General features: G+C 48.5%; 1 protein-coding gene across 1 annotated transcript in view; it reads left to right on the forward strand.

The window, feature by feature from the left end:
• Nucleotides 1-2,070: 2,070 nt before the first annotated feature.
• Nucleotides 2,071-18,823, forward strand: part of RNLS (renalase, FAD dependent amine oxidase) — a 331,287-nt gene continuing 314,534 nt past the window's right edge. Inside the window, exons 1-4 of the mRNA XM_007520759.3 lie at nucleotides 2,071-2,252; nucleotides 6,184-6,289; nucleotides 7,028-7,170; nucleotides 8,752-8,910. Of these exons, the coding sequence (XP_007520821.1) occupies nucleotides 2,135-2,252; nucleotides 6,184-6,289; nucleotides 7,028-7,170; nucleotides 8,752-8,910 (526 nt within the window). The 5' untranslated portion in view covers nucleotides 2,071-2,134. The remainder of the gene's footprint in view (nucleotides 2,253-6,183; nucleotides 6,290-7,027; nucleotides 7,171-8,751; nucleotides 8,911-18,823) is intronic.

Consider the following 18,823-nt stretch of genomic DNA (forward strand, 5'->3'; position numbering starts at 1 on the left):
TACTTAAGCCATAGGCTCCTTGGTACATACCTAAAATAGACCTCCAAGCCTTTTCCTACCCAAAGACCCCTGAATTCATCTGCTCTATTCTAACCTTTGGGTGCCTGATTATCACACAATTTGTCCTGCTTTATATCTTACTGATTCTTAGCCACCAAGCTGCAGATGCTACTATGATTCCATCCCTACTTCCCTGGCCCCCACCCCACTAGGGACAGACAGAGACAGGCTGGGGGTGTGGATCCACCTGCCAACACCCATGTCCAGTGGAGAAGCAATTACAGAAGCCAGAACTCCCACCTTCTGTACCTCAAAAAGATCTTTGGTCCATCCTCCCAGAAGGATAAAGAACAGGGAAGCTTCTAGTGGAGGGGATGGGACATGGAACTCTGGTGGTGGGGACTGTGTGCAATTGTACACCTGTTATCTCATAATCTCATTGATCAATATTAAGTCAACTGAAAACAGACCAAAAATTAAAAAGAATTCTGGTCCAGGGTCCAGGTGGTGGTGCAGCTGGTTAAATGCACACTACAGTGCACAAGGACCTGGGTTCAAGCCCCTGGTCCCCACCTGCAGGGGGAAAGCTTCACAAGTGGTGAAGCAGGGATGCAGGTGTCTCTCTGTCTCTCTCCCTCTCTGCCTTCCCCTCCTCTCTCAATTTCTCTGTCTCTATCTAATAATTAATAAGTAAAAATATATATAAAAAAGAATTCTAGTCCATGCTTCCAGAGAGATAAAGAACAGGGAAGCTTCCAATGGAGGGGATGGGACACAGAACTCTGGTGGTGGGAAGTGTCTGGAATTGTCCCCCTGTGATCTGACAGTCTTCCTCATCGTGATTACATCACTCATAATTTTTTAATTAAAAAATACAATTTTTCTTTTATTCCAACATGTTTTTCGGTCAGGCTAACAACAGGTGTTAGAATAGCAGCAGAAATCAATCCTCCTTGCTAAATTCACCTGTCCCAGCTGACAAGCTGACTACCAGGTGGTGAAGGTGTCTGCCGAGGGAGCCCGCTGTGTGGGGCCAGCTGTGCAGTGCAGTGAGTAGGGACAGACCCACCGAGGCTGTGCAGTGCAGTGAGCAGGGATAGACCTGCCAAGGCATGCTGGCAAGATGGCAGGACAGAAGGACAGTAGGGCAGCAGGACAGCAGGGCAACAGGGCAGCGGGGCAGCGGGGCAGCGGGGCATCAGAGCATCAGGGCATGAGAGCATCAGGGCATCAGAGCATCAGGGCATCAGAGCATCAGGGCATCAGGGTATCAGGGCATCAGAGCATCGGGGCTGCGGGGCCGCGGGGCCGCGGGGCAGCGGGGCATCAGAGCATCAGGGCATGAGAGCATCAGGGCATCAGAGCATCAGGGCATCAGAGCATCAGGGCATCAGGGTATCAGGGCATCAGAGCATCGGGGCTGCGGGGCCGCGGGGCCGCGGGGCAGCGGGGCATCAGGGCATCAGGGCATCAGAGCATCAGGGCATCAGGGCATCAGAGCATCAGGGCATCAGGGTATCAGAGAATCAGAGCATCAGGGCTGCAGGGCCGCAGGGCAGCGGGGCATCAGGGCCGCAGGGCAGCGGGGCATCAGGGCATCAAAGCATCAGAGCATCAGGGCTGCAGGGCCGCGGGGCAGCAGGGCATCAGGGCATCAGAGCATCAGGGCATCAGGGCATCAGAGCATCATGGCATCAGAGCATCAGGGCATCAGGGCCGCAGGGCAGCGGGGCATCAGGGCCGCAGGGCAGCAGGGCATCAGGGCATCAAAGCATCAGAGCATCAGGGCTGCAGGGCCGCGGGGCAGCGGGGCATCAGGGCATCAGAGCATCAGGGCATCAGGGCATCAGGGCATCAGAGCATCATGGCATCAGAGCATCAGGGCATCAGGGCCGCAGGGCAGCGGGGCATCAGGGCCGCGGGGCAGCGGGGCATCAGGGCATCAGGGCAGCGGGGCATCTGGGCATCAGGGCAGCGGGGCATCAGGGCCGCAGGGCAGCGGGGCATCAGAACCGGAGCTGCAGGTGGCTCTCCTAGCCCAGCGCCTGCACCCAGCTCCAGCCCGGCCCGCCCGCGCCTCTCCGCGCCCCCTGCCGGCCGGCCGCGGCATTGCAGGCGGCAGCCGGGGACCCGCATGGCGCGCGCGCTGGTGCTGGGCGCGGGGCTGAGCGGGAGCCTGGTGGCCGCGCTGCTGAGCAGGGGGGCGACGCGCCCGCTGCAGCTCGCCGTGTGGGACCAGGCCGCCGACTCAGGTGGGCCCTGCAGGTGCGGGGGGGACACCCAGGGGTGCTCCACGGGGCGTCCCCAGGGCCCCTGCAGACAGGTGGTGGTTGCACCCGCCCCCCTGCACCCCCCAGAGGAGGCCTCACGTGACCCGAGGCCGCTGCCTCCAGGAAGCGCCCAGGGGCGCTGGACTTGGGGCCTGTAGACAGACAGGCAGGCAGACAGGCAGGCAGACAGGCAGGCAGACAGGCAGGCAGACAGGCAGGCAGACAGGCAGGCAGACAGGCAGGCAGGCAGGCAGGCAGGCAGGCAGGCAGGCAGACAGGCAGGCAGGCCGCAGAGCTCCAGCCTGGACTTGGGGCCTGTAGACAGACAGACAGGCAGGCAGACAGGCAGGCAGACAGGCAGACAGGCAGGCAGGCAGGCAGGCAGGCCGCAGAGCTCCAGCCTGGACATGGGGCCTGTAGACAGACAGGCAGACAGGCAGGCAGGCAGGCTGCAGGGCCCCAGCCTGGAAGTGGGGCCTGTAGACAGACAGGCAGACAGTCAGGCAAACATGTTTGACAGGCAGGCAGGCAGGCTGCAGGGCCCCAGCCGGGAAGTGGGGCCTGTAGACAGACAGACAGACAGACAGGCGGGCAGGCGGGCAGGCGGGCAGGCAGGCCACAGGGCCCAAGCCAGGACATGGGGCCTGTAGACAGACAGACAGGCAGAAAGGTAGGCAGGTTGCAGGGCCCCAGCTGGGACTTGGGCCTGTAGACAGACAGGCAGGCCGGCGGCAGGGCCCCAGCCTGACATGGGGCCTGTAGACAGACAGACAGGCAGGCAGGCAGGCAGGCAAGCAGGCAGGCAGGCAGGCAGGCAGGCCGGCCGGCGGCAGGGCCCCAGCCTGACATGGGGCCTGTAGACAGACAGACAGACAGGCAGGCAGACAGGCAGGCCGGCCACAGGGCCCAAGCCAGGACATGGGGCCTGTAGACAGACAGACAGGCAGAAAGGCAGGCCGGCCGCAGGGTCCCAGCCTGACATGGGGCCTGTAGACAGACAGACAGGCAGGCAGGCAGGCAGGCAGGCAGGCAGGCCGGCGGCAGGGCCCCAGCCTGACATGGGGCCTGTAGACAGACAGGCAGGCGGGCAGGCGGGCAGGCAGGCCGCAGGGCCCCAGCCGGGCTCTGGTGCTCCGAGGTGCTTGGAGCAGGGGCCAGGCTGGTACCAAGTCAGCTGCCTGCCAGGCTCAGACCCCAGAGAGGCAGCCAGGCAGGGAGCACCTGAACAGACTCAGGGATTCCAGCACCTTAAGGTGTCTGATTACACCTGCCCACCCCCACCCCTGGGCTCAGGCTGATTGAATACTTAGGCCTGCCTTAGGTCTGTCTTGCTGCCTTCCAGCTACCCAGCTGCAGAGGCTACCATCACTGTTTATTTCTTTATTATCTTTATTGTTTATTGGATAGAGACAGGGGGAGATAAAGAGGGAGAGAGAAAATCATTTTTCTCTCTGAGTGCAACTTCCCATAAAACTTGATGGATAGATTTGGTTTCTTATTTGCTTTTTTTCTTTTTTTCCATCTTCAGGGATTCACAACTCCAGACTGATATTTTCAGATCAAAAGAGTAAAACAGAGTAGCAGAGAGAGCCAAAGGAAACAGAGCACTAAGCTTTGTGTAGCGAGGTGGGGCCAGGAATGATCATGGGTGGCACACGGCAAAGAGCACCATTGCTATGTCCATGTGGCCTATTTCCTGGCCCTTGTCGTCACTGCCACCAGAGTTGCTGATGTGGCTTGAGCCCTACATGACTCCACCACTCTCAGAGACACCTGTAACGCTCCTTCACCACTCGCAAAGCTTTCCCCCTGCAGGTGCAGGCAGGGGCTCAGAATTTGGGTCTTTATGCCCTGTAACATGTGCGCTCAACCAAGTGTGCCACCATCGGGCACCAGGTGTTAACTGTGATGCCACCCTGACTCCCTGGGCAGCAGACATCACACATGTGTCCTGGAACCTCCCCTCCCCAGAGCCCTGCCCCACTAGGGACAGAGACAAGCTGGGGGATGGATATCTGTATATATATGTGTGTGTGTGTGTGTGTGTGTGTGTGTGTGTGTACACACATATGTGTTTATTTATTTATTATTGGATAGAAGCAGTGGGTAATGGAGACTGGAAGGTGAGATGGGGAGTGAAAGTGACAGAGAGAAACATTTGCAGCCCTGATTCACCACCTCACCCCCTGCAGGTGAAGCCCAGGGCCTTGAACTTGGGTCTTTGTGCATTCTAATGTGAGCGCTTGGCCAGGTTACCACTGCCTGGTCCCAAGAATAGGGAAGTGTCCAATGGAGGGGATGGGACACGGAACTCTGGTGGTGGGAAGTGTGTGGAATTGTACCCCTGTTGTCTTACAAAATTGTTAATCATTATTAAATCACTAATATTTTTTTTCTTTTTTAATTTAAGTTTCCCTTTTATTGCCCTTGTATTTTTATTGCTGTTGTTATTTTTATGTGTTTTTTATTATTTATTTATTAAAAGGAGAACGTTAACAAAACCATAAGATAAGAGGGGTACAACTCACCTCACCAATGTGTCCTGGAGCTCTGCTTCCTCACAGCCCTTCCCCACTAGGGAAAGAGAGAGGCAGACTGGGAGTATGGATCGACCTGTCAACGCCCATGTTCAGCGGGGAAGCAATTACAGAAGCCAGACCTTCCACCTTCTGCATCCCACAGTGACCCTGGGTCCATACTTCCAGAGGGATAAGGAATAGGAAGGCTGTCAGGGGAGAGGGTGGGATACGGAGATCTGGTGGTGGGAACTGTGCGAAACTGTACCCCTCTTATCCTATGTTTTTGTCAATGTTTCTTTTTTATAAATAAAAAAAATTTTAAAAAGAGGGGTACAACTCCACACATTTCCCACCACTAGCTCTCTGTATCCCATCCCCTCCCCTGATAGCTTTCCTATTCTCTATCCCTCTGGGAGTATGGACCCAGGGTCATTGTGGGATGCAGAAGGTGGAAGGTCTGGCTTCTGTCATTGCTTCCCCGCTGAACATGGGTGTTGACAGGTGGATCCACACTCCCAGCCTGTCTCTCTCTTTCCCTAGTGGGGCAGGGCTCTGGGGAAGCGGGGCTCCAGGACACATGGGTGGGGTCGTCTGCCCAGGAAATGGTTGGCATCATGGTAGCATCTGGAACCTGGTGGCTGAAAAGAGAGTTAACATACAAAGCCAAACAAATTGTTGAACAGTCATGGACCTAAAGGCTGGACTAGTGCAGATGAAGTGTTATTGTTATTGATGTCGTCACTGTTGGATAGGACAGAGAGAAATGAAGAGGAGGGGAAGACAGGAGGAGAGAAAGACAGACACCTGCAGACAGGCTTCACCACTTGGGAAGCGACTCCCCTGTGGGTGGGGAGCCGGGGGCTCGAACCAGGATCCTTGAACTGGTCCCTGCAATTCTTGCTGCCTTTTCTTAACCCTTTGTGCTACCACCTCCAGACTCCCCACTAATAAAATTTTTTTAAAAAGACAGAGCTGTCCTCGTCTTGGAAGTTTTCTCCAAACTATGAAGCTTCCAACCTGACCACAGACCAGGATTCTCTGAGCATCTACTCTGCAGAAGCCCGTTACTGCCCAGAAACTTGACTGCCAGATGTGGAGCAGCTGTTGCTGATTGACTCTGATGTTTCATCAATGGGGTGGTCTTATCCATTCATTCATTTTTTTCATTCAAATTAGTGACTCTAAGTATCGGACAGAGTTCTGAACATGGCTGCATGACTCATACATCCCTTCAGAATATCTCGCCATCCATGAATACATTGTCTGATAAGTATTGATATCGTTAGGCAGCACCGCCTTCTGTTTAAATTGGTTTTCTGTTACCTAGGGACGTATAGCATGAATTGCAAAAGACTCGTTCTAGAGGACTGAGACATTGCCTGCGTTTATTCCAGGGGGAAGAATGGTCACGGCCAGGAGCCCCCATGATCCCCGGTGTACAGTCGACCTGGGCGCTCAGTACATTACCTGCACTCCTTATTATGCCAAGAAACACCACAGGTGAGTTCCTGGAGAGGGACAGGTGCATAACATTAAAAGAGACAGAAAACCTTGCCTCTTGGCATGTAAAATTATAGTTTCATTGGCAATATTCACAGTGAAAGGCTAACCCAAATACAATGAGAACTCTGAGGGGGCTGGGTGGTGGCGCACCTGGCTGAGCGCACATGTCACAGGGCACAAAGACCCGGGTTCAAGCCCCCAATCCCCACCTGCAGGGGGAAAGCCTGGCGAGTGATGAAGCAGGGCTGCAGGTGTCTCCCTGTCCCTCTCCCTCTCTGTCTCCCCCTTCTGTCTCCATTTCTGGCTGTCTCTATCCAATAAATAAATAAAGGTAATACCAAAATAATGATAAAGACTGAGATGCCTGCTTCCTAGAGCTGTTCTGAGGGCCAGGTGAGATGTTATGTGGGCATCTTAATGGCTTCGTAGATGTGATGGCTCTGTGGATACACTAAATGTTTTCCTGTTTATCTTCATTGACTCTAGTTTTGAAATATGTGGGGAATCTGCCTTTGACTAATGTCATCAAGAAGTTCATGGATTGTTGAAATATTTCTGTTCTCCACTTGAGTCAGAAAATTGGTTCAAGAACAGCAGTGATAATACAACATTGAACTGGTCACACAAAGAGTTACAGTTGTTTAGAATTGTGCTAAGAATCTTAAGAGGAGACTACTGTCGTGTAGAGCGAGTTCTGGCATATAGTCATGTGACATGTAACTTGGTCTATTGCAGGTTTTATGATGAACTATTAGCTTGTGGTGTTTTGAAGCCCCTGACTGCTCCCATTGATGGAATGGTGACTAAAGAAGGTGACTGTAATTTTGTGGCACCTGGAGGAATTTCTTCCATTATTAATCACTACTTGAAAGAATCAGGTGGGAATGAGATCTTCTTTGCTTTAAAACTAGCATTTACAAATGATCGTTAGGCATATACTTGAATGTGGACACTAAATTTAGAAGGTAGAGATCTCCTGCCCACTACTCAATACTCAATATCTAGTTTCCTTCCCTTAACAGTGATTACTGATTAGTTTCCAGTTTATCTTACCAGAAATATTCACACATCTTTACACTGGCTTAGATGACTGTCATTGTCTGTACATGCTAATATGTATTCTCTACAAAGATTTATATAGGATCACATTAGTTATTCTACGCCTAATCTGGTTCATAACAGCCTATCCATTGTTGTCTTCAATGTATAGTTACAGTTCCATCGTCGTAGGCATAGCCATGGTCATAGTCATAGTCAGCCATCCCTGCATGTATATGTAGTCATAGTTAGCAGTACATGGCGTCATAAACTGACTGTTAGCTTCAGGTTACTCTCATATTGTTTTGATTTTTGGTGGTACCGATTTGTCTAACTTGGACAGAGTTTCATAAACATTCCTGTAAGACCAGCTCCTAAAAGTTGAATGTCCAACACCCACTCCCCACTCACCGGCCGAAGGGAGACCTCACAGCAGTGACACAGGTCTACAGGTGACTCTCTTTCTTTCTCCCTCTCTGTCCCCAACCCCTCTCAATCTCTCTCTGTCCTATCAAATACAATCGGAAGAATAAATTAAAAAATAAATAAATAAATAAATAAATAAGGACAGCCTGGCTGCCAGTAGGAGTGGATTCTCAGTGCCCCAGCGGTGATCCTCCTGGAAAAAACTAGGAATCCTTATGCGGGTCCTTGCGCTTTGAGCCACGTGCACTTAAGCCGCTGCGCTACTGCCCAGCTCCCCTTATATTTATTTTATAAGACCCTTTTTCAGACTTTAGAAGGAGAAGTGATTCCTCTAACCCCGAATATTGCTCCTCTTGCAATCACCAGAAAGATTTATTAATACCTTTACTGAAATGCCGGCTTACTTGCTCTGTAATGATGCTGGACTTCCGACCTGGAGATAGTCTTCAGACATGCCACGTCCTGTCTGAATCTGTTTCTTTGTTTGTGAAATTGACTGATATGGCGTTTGTTGGTGCTGGACATAGTCCTGGGATACGGTCCTGAAAGAGAACTATAGTCACAGGTATCAGTTAAAGTCATAGTAGTACCCACCCTCCCCCAGAGCAGGCATTGGTAAAGAGGTCCAAGGTGTCGAAATGAGAAGAATTCCCACCAGATGAGGAAGAAGATTGAGGCCCAGGGGGTGGCGCAGTGTATGAAGAAGCATCAGACTCTCTAGCATGAGGTCCCAGGTTCAGTCCCCGGCAGCACATGTACCAGAGTGATGCCTGATTCTTTCTCTCTCTCTCCTCCTATCTTTCTCATGAACAAATAAAATTTTGAAATAAAAAAAGAAAGGAAGAAAGAAGATAAAGGTAAGTAAACTGTAAAAGCTGTAGGAGGCCAGCGTCCTCATTTTGTCTGCCAGAATGGACCCAAGCTGTGGCTCTTGTCCTCTTGATCCAGAGGACAAGAAACGCTGCGGATACGAACTAAGTTTGCTTTTGGAATAGGAGCTGAGCTCTGCTTCGGACAGCGTGTGACGCACATCAGCCTGAGGAACGGCACTTGGGAGGTCATCTCGGAGTCAGGCTCCTCTGAGCAGTTTGACCTGGTCGTCCTGACTATTCCGGTTCCTCAGATTTTGCAGCTGCAAGGGGACATCGTCCACCGTGAGTCTCTGCCTGCGCCATTCTCTTGGGGGTGGGATTGCTCTGACAGAACGTGAATTCGGTTGGACTCGCCCCGAAAGGGCTGTCTCGTGGACTCGACTGCTGTGTGCGCCAAGGATGATATGGTAGCCTGGGTCAGGACGCTAGTTAGACAAGACCGAAATTCACAGAAATGTCTAGAGCTATTTTACTGTTGACATTGCCTTTAAAGAGGAAGGTGCCTTTGAATGATATCATTTGGGCCAGTGAAGAGAGGTCTTTCTGTGGCCAAGGAAGCAAATTTTTTATTACGATAGAAACATTTGTTTGGGTTACTTACTTCATTTTCTGATTTTTTTTCCCTCCTCCTGGGCTGGCCCTCCAGGTCTCTGCTCTTCCTTGAAGTAGTTACTTAGTTCTGTCACACACACACACACACACACACACACACACACACACAAAACGTAAAAGAGAAGGATTGGGGTGGGGAGCAATACTAAATGGTACTGGGAGAAGAATTAGACTGGAGGAACTGATATTATGTTATAAGAACAACGAGAAAGGACCTGAAATCCAAAGAAAATTCTATTACCTGAAGCGATGAAGGGGAGAAAGTCTTCTGAGAACAAGGCTATATTTAAGGTGAGCTGTGCAGGCAGTCTATTGATGCAGAGAGTGTTGTTTTATTCAGTTACAGAATCCGTTTTCCTACTGAGAGAAACTATTAAGCCACCACAGAGAACTTGCTGAATACTTTTTTCTAATTTTGTATATCCTGCCTGGGCTATTCCAGTCTCTCCCATCCCACCCCTTCCGCCCTTCTTGCTTCCTGAGGTATGCCAGGCCGGCTTTGTCTTTGAGGTGTTGGTCAGAGATGCAATAGCAGAAGTGACTGAGGACAGGAAAGGACAGACTGTCTGCTGGCCAGTGGAGCCTCGGCACGTAGGAGCCTTGGGATTCTCAGCCAGGGCTGCCAGTCACTGGACCGGAGGAGGATCTGGAGCCCGGGGCTGCTGGGAGAATGGGGGGTGTTGGCAGGAATGACCCAAAACTGTGTGAGAATGAACTCTCCTCACTTTCCAAGTTCCTGCTAAGCGTAATTCAGTGGACAGTAGAATCTGGTTGGGGCAGATGATTCTGGGCACAGGAGAACATCTCTAGAGAAAATGTCAGGGGACTCTAGACATTGGGTACAAAAAATTCCAGAGTCTTGGCAATGAATGGATATTTAAAGGGGAATTGGATGATACCAGGAGGATTCATTCATAAGGCAGAGAATACTTTTAGGTGAACTGATGGAGGTATGTAAGAATATTCCACAAATAGAATCTTCCTTTCTCTCTTTCTTTCTCTCTCTTTTTCTTTTGCCTCTAGGGTTATTGATGGGGCCTCAGTGCCGGCATTAAGAATAAATTGCTCCTGATGGCCATTTTCCCCCCATTTTTTAGCTGGTGAGCCTGCAGGTGGGGAGTGGGGGCTTGAACCCGGGTCCTTAAACGCTCCGTACTATGTGCACTTAACCAGGTGTGCCACCGCCTGCCCCCCCACCATGGCCTATTTTGGTGATGGCTTAAGGTTGTGGTGAATGAGTGGAGGCCTCCTGACGGGCACATATGGAGGAACAGGGCATGTCAGGCGTGTGTGTCTGGAGGTCACAGTGTGGGCACTGACCGTCCAGCCGCTTCTGCAGCGTGGAATCTCAACCCAGATTGAACACTCTGAGAACAAGCGTCCAGCTTCAAGGGACTCTGGCAAGGACAGAAAGGGTGCCTTGGAGGGGACCGGGGCATGTAAATCGATCTAACCCTTACTGTCCTTTCTGCCCCTGTGTGTGGCTTGCCCCTGGATACACGTTCCTCCCTGAGAGACTCAGGTTCCGACCGCAGCTCCCCTGAGCTGCCTCCCTGCAAAGTCTGTGTCTGAGACTCACACGGGGCGAGTGAGACGGTGATGACGAGAGGCCTACCCGTCGCTCCCAGGGCGCTGGGTGCCATGTGGGGGGAGAGGAGGACCTGTCAGCATCTGGGTTACAGCTGACGCCGGGCACACCAACAGTGACCGGATTCCGGAATGTGAAAGCGGCATCGTTAAAAGAGCCTGCGAGGAGCCAAGTGTCCTGGGCTGGGTGTGGGAGTGGGAGCTCAGGTCTGAGTGGCAGACAGGACGGGGAGAGTGAGTGAGGCAGGAGGCCGCGGTGGGCGGACCTACCCACTCAAGTCTTGTTCCATCAGGCCGGTTGTCCGCACGGAGACTGTGATTCTATGTAGCATTTCCATTTTAACATAGAAAAGATGATGGGGGCCAGGTAGTGGCGCACCTGGTTGAGCCCATGCGTTGCAGTGGGCAAGGACCCGGGTTCAAGTCCCTGGTTCCCACCTGCAGGGGGAAAGTTTTGCAAGTGGTGAAGCAGGGCTGCAGGTGTCTCTCTGTCTCTCTCTCCTTCTCTGTCACCCCCTCTCTCTTTATTTCTGGCTTTTTCTATTAAACAAAATAAAGATAAAAAATGTTAAACAAAAGAAAAAGGAAGAGCAGGCTGGGCAGTGGTGCACATAGCACTAAGCGCAAGGACCTGGGTTCAAGCCCCTGGTCCCCACCTGCAGGGGGAAAGGTCACAAGCGGTGAAGCAGGGCTGTGGGTGTCTCTCTGTCTATCTCTCTCCCTTCTCTCTCAATTTCTCTCTTTCCTATCCAATAAAAAATGTGGGGGGGGGGGTAGAAGGGAGAACAGAAAAATGAGAGATGGAAAGGGTCTTAGGCAAGTATCACTCTTCCAGCTCTTGCAAAGGCATTTGTTGCAATCACCCTGGTAAGCAGCCTTCTATTCCAAGAAGCTGTTTCCTGGGCACAGTTCATCTTACTTGTCGGATTTCTCTCTTACAAGGAAAGGAAGCCGCGTATCCGTGCCTTGAACTCCAAGCATCCGCTTTTCTGTCTGCGCATCTGGGGGCGGGGAGGCTGGGCTCAGAGCAGGGAGCCTGGGTGACAGGCCAACAGACTCCTGAATCGCTTCTGAGCGATGGTCCCGCTGGCTTAGGTAGCACCCGTCTGCCACCTCTTGGCTCTGATGTTCGTTTTCCTTATATGTTGGTCTGCTTCTAAATTCTGCTTCTAAGACCCCTTCTGTTGCATTACTTACGAGGTGGTCTGTTTACAGAATCACTGTTTTACCTGGGTCCCGCCCTGCCTACAGGGTATTGGTTTAATCCCCACTGGTTAGATGGAGGCTTTCTATGTTCTGTTCACGCTCCGCCCCCTCTCCTAGTCATTTCCTTTCCTTTGCCACTTCCAGTGAAGAGATGCATAAAAGGTGATGTATCAGAGTAATAAACAAGATACTGCTTCCCAGCTCAGCCATGAGTCCCTGGTCGTCTCTCTACCACCCATGAAGCTAGACCAGCCCGGCAAATGGCACCTTGAACAGGGATTGGCACTTATATATATTTTTATATAAAGAAAAGAGGAAAGGAGACACAGGAGAATAGTCTCCTGTTATTAAGACTCATGATGCTGAGGACTGGGAGAGCCCACACCTCCCGGAACCCTGGTCCTGCCTAAGAGCATGGTGGGCAGGGGCCGTGCACTGTGGCTTCTCTTTCTTGGTCTCCTCTCTCTCTCTCTCTCTCTCTCTCTCTCTCTCTCCATCTGAAATAATGAAAAAGGAATGAAATGACCTGCCCAGGATCAGCAGAATCATACAGGTGCAAGGTCTTGTGTCCTGAGGGTAAGAAATAAACCATAAGGGGAGTCGGGCGGTGGCGCAGCGGGTTAAGGGCAGGAGGCACACAAAGCGCAGTGAGCATCGTAAGGATGGTCAGTTTGATGTGGTCTGGGGCCCCTATTCGGCTCTGGAGTCTCTGTGACCTCTTCATCCCTGTAGATATGAGTTCACATTTTTAAAGGCAAATACTAGAATGTCCTGACAATAAAACCTTTAACACCTTGGGTCTAAAGTAAAGGCTTCAGAAATGTCTGCATTTTTATTCTGTACTACTTCTTCATAATGGACCCTAGATGAGGGATTGACTGAAGTCCACTGTTTCCTGGGTAATCTTTACCTTGTTTGATTGAGACATTTTGAAATGCAGGAAAGGAATCCATTTACACGGTCCTTTCCTGTCATCTTGTGGCCATTATTATGTATTGCAGGTCCTCTCAGATTTTTCTTTTTTCTTTCTTTTTTGCCTTTATTGGGGGATTAATGTTTCACAGTCGACAGTAAATACAATAGTTTTTACATACATAACACTTCTCCATTTTCCACATAACACTACAACCCCCACTAAGTCCTCCTCTGCCGTCCTGTTCCAGGACCTGAACCCCCCCGCCCCCCAATCTTTTACTTTGATGCAGTAAGTAACCAACTCCAACTCTAGTCCAGGGCCTGCTTCGTATTTTCTCTTCTGGTCTTGTTTTTCAACTTCTGCCTGTGAGTGAGATCATCCCATATTTTCTTTTCTTTTGTGTTAGATTTACTTGAACTCTTAAAAACTTTATGGGGAGTCGGGTGGTAGAGCAGCGGGTTAAGTGCACATGGCGCAAAGAGCAAGGGCCACTGTAAGGATCCCAGTTCAAGCCCCTGGCTCCCCACCTGCAGGGGAGTCGCTTCACAGGCAGTGAAGCAGGTCTGCAGGTGTCTGTTTCTCTCCCCCTCTCTGTCTTCCCCTCCTCTCTCCATTTCTCTCTGTCCTATCCAACAATGATGACATCAATAACAACAACAATAATAACTACAACAATAAAACAACAAGGGCAACAAAAGGGAATAAATAAATAAAATACTTAAAAAAACACTTCATGGTATGATATGAACAATTTTGAATTTATAAGTTTACCCAAAGGGTTGTGGATTGTGGAAAATAACATTCTTCTGATGTATTCAGAGCTTCAGCTTTCTTCTGGGACACTCAGTTCCTAGCACCAGAGACCCTCACACTGAGAAACTGCTTTAAGATATTCCAGCTCAAGGGCTGGCTTCAAGCCCCTGCCCTCACCTGCACAGGCAAAGCTTCCCTAGCAAAGGGACAGTTCTGCATCTGTCTCTCCCCCTTCTCCTCTCACCCCTCCACATCTCCTTCCCCCCTTCCCTCCTCTCCTCTCTCCTCATCCATTCTCCTCCCCTCCTCTCTTCCCCTCTTTCCATTCTCTTCTCTTGTCCTCTCATATTCTATTCTATTCTATTCTATTCTATTCTATTCTATTCTATTCTATTCTATTCTATTCTATTCTATTCTATTCTATTCATTCCATCATATTCTATTCTATTCTATTCTATTCTATTCTATTCTATTCTATTCTATTCTATTCTATTCTATTCTATTCTATTCTATTCTATTCTATTCTATTCTATTCTATCCTATCCTATCCTATCCTATCCTATCCTATTCATTCCATCATATCCTATCCTATCCTATCCTATCCTATCCTATCCTATCCTATCCTATCCTATCCTATCCTATCCTATCCTATCCTATCCTATCCTATCCTATCCTATCCTATCCTATCCTATCCTATCCTATCCTATCCTATTCATTCCATCATATTCTATTCTATTCTATTCTATTCTATTCTATTCTATTCTATTCTATCCTATCCTATCCTATCCTATCCTATCCTATCCTATCCTATTCATTCCATCATATTCTATTCTATCCTATTCTATTCTATTCTATTCTATTCTATTCTATTCTATCCTATTCATTCCATCATATTCTATTCTATTCTATTCTATTCTATCCTATTCATTCCATCATATTCTATTCTATTCTATTCTATCCTATTCATTCCATCATATTCTATTCTATTCTATTCTATTCTATTCTATTCTATTCTATTCTATTCTATTCTATTCTATTCTATTCTATTCATTCCATCATATTCTATTCTATTCTATTCTATTCTATTCTATTCTATTCTATTCTATTCTATTCATTCCATCATATTCTATTCTATTCTATTCTATTCTATTCTATTCTATTCTATTCTATTCTATTCATTCCATCATATTCTATTCTATTCTATTCTATTCTATCCTATTCATTCCATCATATTCTATTCTATTCTATTCTATTCTACTCTTTCCATCATATTCTATTTTCTATTCTATTCTATTCTATCCTATTCTATTCATTCCATCATATTCTATTCTATCCAATTCTATTCTACTCTTTCCATCATATTCTATTTTCTATTCTATTCATTCCATCATATTCTATTCTATTCTATTCTTCTATTCTATTCTCTCTCTCTCTCTCTCTCTCTCTCTATATATATATATATATATATATATATATATATATATAATCACTGCCTCTTTATTTCTCTTTCATTAAGAAAGAAGACTGAATAAATGACCGGTAGTCTTAGAGCAGTGTGGCCATCAAGCCTCAGAGAGGCCCAGCCCAGGTGTCAGACTTAAATCCGTCAACCCAGGGGCAGCAGGAGAGCTGTGTGTCAGCGATGGAGCCCCAGGGAGAGTCAGGACGGCCAAGAGCAATAGCTCGCCCGCCGTGGCACGTGGGATGGCAGGTGTCTTTACCTCACGGTGCTGAGAGGCACAGACACCCGTGGCTTGTCTGTCTGTCCAGGCCTTGCCTTGCACCACCTTTCAGCCTTACCTGCTTTGCTCAGGCACTTGACTCTCAGAGATCTCTGCTGCTAAGTGTGTGTGCTTAGTGTGCACCGGAGGAAATGGCCAGATACGCCTCATAATAATCACCTTCAGCCTCCTTAAACCTCTAGGATTTCTGTCATCCCTGATTTAAAAAAAAAAAGAATCATTTTTTTTATTGTCTTGATTTATTTATTGGATAGAAACAGCCAGGAATTGAGAGGGAAGGGAATGATAGAGAGAGAGAAAGAGAGACAGAGAGACACCTGCAGTCCTGCTTCACCACTTGCAAAGCTTTCCCCCTACAGGTGGGGACTGGGGGCTTGAACCCAGGTCCTTGCACATTGTAACATGTGCGCTTAACCAAAGGTGCGCCACCACCCGGCCCCTGAGAATCTTTTTTTTTTTTTTTTTTTTTTTTAAGAAAAGAAATTGAAATTCTTCACACTTCCCAACAAGGCTACAGAGCCAGGTTGTTATTCTAAGGGAAATAAAGTCCCTTCTTACCGCTGCCTTGCTGATTAAGTAGCTGCCTCAGCGCTGGAGGCTCTGTTTCTCATTCGTTGTTCTTTGATAGCAGAAAGGCTTAAAAAAGGAACGTCAGGGCTGGGCTGGAGATGGATGAGAAGGAGCAGGAACGAGAGCCAGTGCATTCCTCGGCAACATCACCAGCGGAGTCACCCGCTGAAGGAATCCAGCTTTTTGCCGCTTGAGCTGGCAAAGACATTTTCCAGAGAAGACACTTGAGAAGTGGGATCTGTAGCTTTCTGGCGGAATTTTCTGAAAATTCAAGTAAAAAGTGCTAAGCGAAGCCCAAGCTAGAATGGACCACTACACTTGACTACGGATTTTAGAGGCTTCTAAACATTAAGACTGAAAGAGAGGAGGAAGAGAGGCATAAAGGAATGCCAGCAGGCAGCACTGGATACGCTCTCTCTCTGGCTCACTTTTCTCTCACAAAATCTATTTTTTAAATATTTATTTATTCATTTGATAGGGAAACCGAGAAAGGAAGGGGATAGAGAGGGAGACAGGAAGACACCTGCAGCCCAGCTGCAGCAGTTGTGAAGCTTTTCCCCCTGCAGGCAGGGACCAGGGGCTTGAAGCCGGGTCCTTCTGCACTGTAACGTGTTCTCAGCCAGGTGCGCCAGGGTCTGGCCCCTCACAGATCTTTGTTATGAGGTTGAATAGGCTGTTGCATTAGAGTTGGAGACACAGCTAAACGCTGCTAAGACACGCCGGCCATTTCCACCCAGCACTGTGCTCCAGCCCTGTTTATAGTCTGATGTCTGTCTTCTCACGTGGACCAGAGTGCCGGCTTCTTGGAGGAGGCGTAAAAAGGCATTGGATTCCCCGGCGCATAAAATGTTATGTCCAGCGATGTACAAATCTCCACTGGTCTGAGGAAACTATTTGAGTGTTTATTTCGTCTGAAATTTCTTCCGGAAGCTAGCTGGTGAAAAAAATCACTCTACCCAGTGTATTTGATTTTCACTTTCACTTTCTTTTCCGGTGAAGTGTTGATTTTTTTTTTTTGAATTTTAATCATTTTACTTGCCAAAGGCCTGTAAAATAATAGCCCTTACTTTAATCAGAGTAGTAATGAAAGCTAAGTTTTATTTTAAAATAGCTATTATAATTTTTTTTATTTTTAAGAGATTAGGACATGTTTATGCCAACAACTGTGAGATAGTTTCATAGAAAAGAGCAGTGATCTGCAGAATAAAGTAAGGCCCTCAGTATTATTTTTCTTTAAAAATATATAAAACTATATCAAAAGTAAAAAAAAAATGTTCCTCCAAAGAGAGAAGCGTTAGCACTGATGAATTACAGTTGAATTTTGCTGTGCATTCAAGGCTCAAGAGAGAAACGAGAGGGGTGAGGTGGAAGACAGAGAGACAACTGCAGCCCTGCTGCACCACTCGTGAAGCTTTCCCCCTGCAGGTGGGGCCCGGGGCCTTGAACCTGGGTCCTTGTACCCTGTAACGTGTGAGTGCTTAGCCAGGTGCGCCACCGACTGGCCCCCTTATTTATTTAGTTTCCTCTAGGATGGTTGCTGGGATTTGGTGCCTGCAAGGTGATTCCACTACTCCTAGAAACTCTTCTCTTTTCTTCTTTTTAAATTTTATTTGTTGGGACAGAGAAATTGAGAGGGTTGGGGAGATAAAGGAGAGAGAAAGAGAGACACCTGCAGCCCTGCTTCACCTACCATAAGCTTCCTCCCTGCAGGAGCGACCAGGGGCTCGAACCCGCGTCCTCACTCATGGTAATGTGTGTGCTTACCTGGGTGTCCCACTGCTCAGTTACTAAAGTTTATTACTGATTTTTTAAAAAAATATTTATAAAAAAGAAACATTGACAAAACCACAGGCTAAGAGGGGTCCAACTCCACACAATTCCCACCACCAGAACTCCGTATCCCTTCCCCTCCCCTGATAGCTTTCCCATTCTCTATCCCTCTGGGAGCATGGACCCAGGGTCACTGTGGGATGCAGAAGGTGGAAGGTCTGGCTTCTGTCATTGCTTCCCCGCTGAACATGGGTGTTGACAGGTGGATCCATACTCCCAGCCTGTCTCTCTCTTTCCCTACTGGGGCAGGGCTCTGGGGAAGCAGAGCTCCAGGACACATGGGATACTACGCAGCTGTGAAGAACAATGAACCCACCTTCTCTGACCCATCTTGGATGGAGCTAGAAGGAAATATGTTAACTGAGCTAAGACGAGTATGGGATGATCCCACTCAACAGAAGTTGAGAAAGAAGAACAGAACTGGAAACTCCAAGTAGGATTTGACTGAATTTAGAGTAGGGCACCAAAGTAAAAATCTCTGGGGTGAGGGTGAGGGTGGATGTTCAGCTTCACTGGGGCGGGGTGGGTGGGGATGGGATGGGACACAGTCTTTTGGTGGTGGGAATGGTGTTTATGTACACTCCTATTAACTTGCAGTCCTATAAATCACTAGTTAATATGAGAGGGGAAAATATTCCTGATTTTTAATTTAAAAATTGGCTTTAAGATTTTGAGTAGTTATAGGTGATAAACTTGGAGAATCTCTACCTGTGTGCATGTCCTACCACCTCTCAACTGCTCACCTGCTGTTGGACACTTGGGCTGTTCCCAAACACTGGTTACTCTAAATGGCCCTGCCCCAGGCAGGGATGTCCACAGCTCTCTCTGTGTACGTGCTTCGTGTTCTTTGGAAAGCTGCTTAAGGAAAGGGATCGTTGGGTCATATGGGAGGTTCCTTTCTAATATTTTCAGGAATTGGTTGAGAAATCCTCTGTCTTCATTTTATATTGCTTTGTTCTTCATGGCCTGTGAACTGCAG

This window comes from Erinaceus europaeus, chromosome 1 (assembly GCF_950295315.1).
Source record: "Erinaceus europaeus chromosome 1, mEriEur2.1, whole genome shotgun sequence".
NCBI lineage: Eukaryota > Metazoa > Chordata > Mammalia > Eulipotyphla > Erinaceidae > Erinaceus > Erinaceus europaeus.